Here is a 6,348-nt window from a genome sequence, read left to right as displayed (position 1 = left end):
AAACAAAAATAGAACTGTTTGGCCATAAAGACCATCGTTATGTTTGGAGGAAAAAGGGGGAAGCTTGCAAGCCGAAGAACACCATCCCAACCATGAAGCACGGGGGTGGCAGCATCATGTTGTGGGGGTGCTTTGCTGCAGAAGAACACCATTCCAATCTTGAAGCAGTATCATGTTGTGGGGGTGCTTTGCTGCAGGAGGGACTGGTGCACTTCACAAAATAGATGGCATCATGAGGAAAGAAAATTATGTGGATATATTGAAGCAACATCTCAAGACATCAAGCTTGGTCGCAAATGGGTCTTCCAAATGGACAATGACCCCAAGCATACTTTCAAAGTTTTGGCAAAATGGCTTAAGGACAACAAAGTCAAGGTATTGGAGTGACCATCACAAAGCCCTGACCTCAATCCCAAGACCCAAGTCAAACAATTTAAAGGCAATGCTATCAAATACTAATTGAGTGTATGTAAACTTCTGACCCACTGGGAATGTGATGAAAGAAATAAAAGCTGAAATTAAATAATTCTCTCTAGTATTATTCTGACATTTCACATTCTTAAAATAAAGTGGTGATCCTGGCCTAAGACAGGGAATTTTACTAGGATTAAATGTCAGAAATTGTGAAAAACTGAGTTTAAATGTATTTGGCTAAGGTGTATGTAAACTTCCGACTTCAATTGTATATATATATTTAAAAAATCAATAATCAATAATCAAATCAAATCAAATGTATTTATAATGCCCTTCTTACATCAGCTGATATCTCAAAGTGCTGTACAGAAACCCAGCCTAAAAGCCCAAACAGCAAGCAATGCAAGTGTAGAAGCACGGTGGCTAGGAAAAACTCCCTAGAAAGGCCAGAACCTAGGAAGAAACCTAGAGCGGAACCAGGCTATGAGGGGTGTTCAGTCCTCCTCTGGCTGTAATCGGTATCGGTATCAGCGTTGAAAAATCATAATCGGTCGACCTAGTCTGAATACTTACAATAGCAGTCAAAGGTTTGGACACACCTACTCAAGAGTTTTTCTTTGACAATTTTCTACATTGTAACTATAAAATAACGCATATGGAATCATGTAGTAACCAAAAATGTGTTAAACAAATCAAAATATATTTGATTTTAGCTGTCATCAAGGCAATGGTGGCTACTTTGAAGAATCTCAAATATAAAATATATTTTGTTTATTTATTTATATATATTTCAGTCATCAACTATACAACATGATAAAGATTTCCTTATGTTGTTAGCATCCAGAGCGTCTTGCTGTAATTGACTGACAAGGTTCAGAACTGTCATGATGCACTTATTAAACACCAGCTCAGTATGCCCTCTATTGGGGAAGCCAGTGTGTGCGTGTGAGTGCATGAACATTGAAAACAGGATTTGGCCTACCTACTGAGATAAAATCTCTCAAGATAACCTGAGCTTGCTCACGATGGCTCAGTAGCTGTGGTTGCATGCAAAGCAGCCGCTACTTTCGCTCTAAAAACAGCTCTGTTGATTTCACACCTGATAAGAACATGTGCCATACCTCGGTTAAATACAAACACAGAACCTGTCCCTAAACAACCTTCAAATGTACAACTTAAAAAACATCCACACTTGATAAATTGCTACAAGAATATTGAGTTAAATTTCCTTTTTTCAAGATAAGCAACGTTAACTGAACGAAACATATAATTGAAGATCAATTCATAATGATGATGATTTTGGACATGAATAGTTCATTGACAGCTGTTGAGTTATTTTTTTACTTAATAAAAAAATGACTTGAACTTAACAGCCAAATCCGAGGATGTGGTTAACATCTATGATCTTTTCCGGCATCAAACATCATAGTTAAGTCCGAGTGGTCTGAAAGGGAAACGTTACATCACACCTACATTAATCGGTAATCATTCTAAAAATCAGGAATGACCTTGGTTTGAAGTGCCTGTTGAAATAGAGGGTGGGGAAAGAACAGTTTAGTTATTTGAATGAATAATCTTTGGTGCAAATTGACTGCACAACGCTTGCACCTTGGAGATAAGATCACAGACACCCACTCTGGTTTCTCATATCTTGTTAATCATTGATAGAGATCTGATTCTGATGAGAAACATCCAGTTATTGTGGACACCATTCACACCTCCTATTCCATTTCCTTCAACAACTACAACTGTCAAACAATAATGTTATCAACCATGTTTATCTCAGATATGTTTATAAGGTTATAATTACGTAAGTCCACACCACATGCAGTGCCTTCACAACACCTGACTTTTTCAGCCTGAATTTAATATAGATTCAATTGAGATTTTGTGTCACTGGTCTACACACACAATACCTTTTATAATGTCAAAGTGGAATTCTGTTTTAGAAATTTTTACAAATGAATAGAAAATGAAAAGCTGAAATGTCTTGAGTCATAAAGTTTTCAACCCCTTTGTTATGGCAGGCCTAAATAAGTTCAGTAGTAACATTTGATTAACAAGTCACATAAACGTTGGATGGACTCATTCTTTGTGCAATGATAGTGTTTAGAGGTAGAGGAGATTATGTCGAAAGGGAAACTGCTTGTCCTATGGAAACCATCTGATGGAAAGGTCCAAGGGAAACTGTCCACGTTCCTTAGTCTCATCCTCTTCATGTCAATTAGATGTATTTTGAATGACTACCTCATCTCTGTACTGCACACATAACATTATATGCAAGGTCCCTCAGTTAAGCTGTGAATTTCAAATACAGATTCAACCTCAAAGACCAGGGAGGTTTAACAATGCCTCGCAAACAAGGGCAACTAGCGGTAGATGGTAAAAAAAAAATCTAAAGCAGATATGGAATATCCCTTTGATCATGGTGAAGTTATTAATGACACTTTGGATACTGTATCAATACATCCAGTCACGACAAAGATACAGGTGTCCTTCCTAACTCAGTTGCCAGAGAGGAAGGAAACCGCTCAGGAATTTCACCATAAGGCCAATGGTGACTTTAAAACAGTTAGAGTTTAATGGCTGTGATATGGAAAAACTGAGGATGGTTACTCCACAATACTAACCTAAATGAAAAGATAGAAGCCTGTATAGAATAAAAATGACTCCAAAACATGCATTATGTTTGCAATAAGGCACTTAATTAAAACTGCAAAAAATGTGCCAAAGAAATCCAACACAACACATCACTGAGTACCACGCTTCATATTTTCAAGCATGTTGGTGGCTGCATCATGTTATGGGTATGCTGGTCATAGGCAAATATTGTACAATCCAGGTGTGCAAAGCTCTTAAGAGACGTACCCAGAAAGAGTCACAGCTGTAATCGCTGCCAAATGTGATTCTAACATGTATTGACTCAGGGGTGTGAATACTTATGTAAATGAGATATTTCTGTATTTAATTTAATACATTTGCACAAATTTCAAAAAACATGTTAATGGGGTATTGTGTGTAGATGGGTGAGAAAAAAATATTTGTAATCAATTTTTGAATTCAGGCTGCAACACAACAACATGAATAAGTCATGGGGTATGAATACTTTCTGAAGGCATTGTACATACATAAATACTAGAAAAACTTCCAAGGTTCCATATGTTTAATGGCAAAATAACTGAGGACTAAATCAAATATTTACAGCAAGTAATGTGTAAACAATTTCTGTACAAAGAAATATACATGCAAAAGTAAAAATAAGTAATTTAACATTCAAAATAACGTAGTATGTATCAAATATGATGAGGTTACATCCAGGTTCCCATGTTCGTCGTCCATGTCTGTACAGCTTTACACATGAATAAATAAGAGGACATGGGACTGTACAGGTTAACAGACACATTCATTGTATCACTGTGACTACTGCCTTGACATGAAACTCTGATAACCTTTTCAAGCTTAAAAGGAAATACAGCTACTTCGTCCGCCTCTCCAGATCAATTGACTGGCACTTTAAAATCAGTTTGAATTCATACAATGATGAATTCACTGAAAACAGCTCGGTCATGGTCACTCTCAGATAAAGGTTAGGGTAATAGTGCCGCAACGTCCATGCACAATTATTGTAACGCTGGTACAATGTTGTGGGCATTTTTTCCCCCCTTCAAACCAAAGGCTCGGCAAAGAATGCTATCCCAAGTTTCAGTTAAACCAAGATGTTGATCATTGCAACACAATGTCTAGCGAAATACATAACTTAAAAAGTCAAACAAACTTACACAGCAATCACCACTTTGTGCACAGCTTGAGAAGAGAAGTGTTTGAAATGTTAATTAGGTAAGCAGTAACAACAACTCTACGTTCTTACAACGCTAATAAATAAAGCCACTGTGAACCAATGTAAACATCTCTAGGTTCAGCATGGTTTTCATAACTTAACATGGTACATTATATAACACATTTAAAGAGAGTAAAGTACACTAAACTTTGGTATAGTTACAGAAAATAAAACAAAAACAATGACAAACTGAAAGCATAAGTGCCAAAATCGTTTCAAATCTTTTTTCTTATTTTACATTATTTGCAAAACCTGCATTTTAGGTTACCAAGATATTAATACTGAACTTAATACGGAAAAGAGTAACACAATACATACATCTACTGCAGTACCAGGTACGTACATGCCTTTTTAGATTACGGGTACAACACATGTCTTCACATATAGTTGCATACATGTTAAAGCTGCAACATTGCACATGAGAAATGAACACAAAATACGAGTGCATTTCTAGAAGTATTTCTGGTAGTGAGGGTTTAAGTATTTTGATTGGCATGAGGAGGAGCTGGTCTCCCTCACACCTCTCTTCCATTGGCAGGACTTACTACTCAGCTAATGAAACAGCGTTTGAGACAAATTCTTCAAAATGAGAATGAAGGCAGGAACACATTATTTACAAAGTAAGGCGGATGTATCAGAAATCTAAAGAGCTTTTCCAATAGTGTTATAGCTTTTTGTTGTTTGTTTGCTTGTTTATTTATTTCTCTGCTGAGGTCTGACTAAAATAACATAATTGTACTAACTGTTACGGGTCCATACAATAGCAAGGCCAGAACAAAGCATTTGCCGATTTATTGTATGTTAATCAACCACAACTACAATGAGTTTGGTCTCCAACTGGTTCTAGAAGTAGTGTTCTGAAGCAACGACCCTGTGAGGGTCGGTGGTGCTTTGTTCATATGTCGCATTCATTTTTGTTTTCATTCTTTTTAATAACCTTTGTTTTTTAAAAGGTATATGAATAAAGACATTTCTTTGTTTCTTCACTATACATTTCCTTTACAAAAAGTAATCTCTCATTACAAAAACAATTTTCTTATATTCAACCAAAAGCAACCCGATATTACAGTATCGGTTTGTAATACTATCCAAACAAGGCAACCCGATATTACAGTATCGGTTTGTAATACTATCCAAACAAGGCTTGCTCTCACTGGCTCTCGAGAAAGCTTTGTTCTCCCTGTTAGTCAAGTTTGAAATACTTTCAAATAGTTTACTTTTGTGCAGGCATATAGCCATCATCCATACAAAGGTGGGGATGGAAGGGAAGTATCTAAATCTCTTGGGGGGGGGGGGGGGGGGGGGGGGGGGGGGTATATCTCAGTCACAAATATTCAAAGCCGTCAGCAGACAGCAGCAGCAGGATGCTGGGTAAAATAGTTCTAAGGAAGTGGCGTAGTTGGCTGAGGGAGGATGAGATCATCATTGTGACTCTGTGGTTTCTGGGTACTGTAGTCCTCTAACCTGCTTATATCTGGTTGAGGAGTCTGCTGTGAAGGAAGGTCTTGATGCTGCCCACGGGCCTAACGTCGTTCTGGTGTTTCCGCCGCTCTATGAAGGAGATGAGTCTGGAGGTGTCGATGCACCCTGGGTGCTGGTTTTGATGCTGGTGGGAGTCCCACGGCTGCAGCCAGGGCTCCTGAAGGCAAGCGGCGGCCGAAGGTCTCCGGTCCGGCTCGCCCTGTAGCAGGAGACACACAAAGTCCCTAGCCGCCTGGCTCACACCCTGGAAGTAGTCCTGGGGGAAGCTGAAGTCCAGACGACAGATGTTCAGGCATGTCTCCTCAGCGCTCTCGTCCAGGAAGGGAGATGCCCCGCTCAATACCACATATGTTACAACCCCCAGGCTCCAGAGGTCAGAAGTCAGGGTGACGGGCTGGCCCAGCACCAGCTCCGGGGCTGAGAACTCTGGGCTGCCCAGTAGAGGGTGGATGTAGTGGCCGCTGTTCAGCTGGACGGCGTCTCCGAAGTCTGTCAGCTTGACCACGGGCTGGGCAGAGTTCTGCTCCACTAACACGTTCTCAGGCTAAAGGGATACACACCGATACCCACGCACATACACGCAAAGAAAGATATGATTAAGAATTTACCCATGA

General features: G+C 39.2%; 1 protein-coding gene across 2 annotated transcripts in view; it reads right to left on the bottom strand.

The window, feature by feature from the left end:
- Positions 1-3,562: 3,562 nt before the first annotated feature.
- LOC139391634 (triple functional domain protein-like) overlaps positions 3,563-6,348 on the bottom strand; it is a 134,532-nt gene continuing 131,746 nt past the window's right edge. For both annotated transcript variants that reach the window (XM_071139023.1, XM_071139031.1), the window contains one exon: positions 3,563-6,278. In XM_071139023.1, the coding sequence (XP_070995124.1) occupies positions 5,721-6,278 (558 nt within the window). In that variant the 3' untranslated portion in view covers positions 3,563-5,720. The remainder of the gene's footprint in view (positions 6,279-6,348) is intronic.

This window comes from Oncorhynchus clarkii, chromosome 3 (genome assembly GCF_045791955.1).
Source record: "Oncorhynchus clarkii lewisi isolate Uvic-CL-2024 chromosome 3, UVic_Ocla_1.0, whole genome shotgun sequence".
Lineage (NCBI taxonomy): Eukaryota > Metazoa > Chordata > Actinopteri > Salmoniformes > Salmonidae > Oncorhynchus > Oncorhynchus clarkii.
The sequence above is the reverse complement of the archived record's forward strand: the minus strand, read 5'-3'. Positions and strand labels throughout refer to the sequence as shown.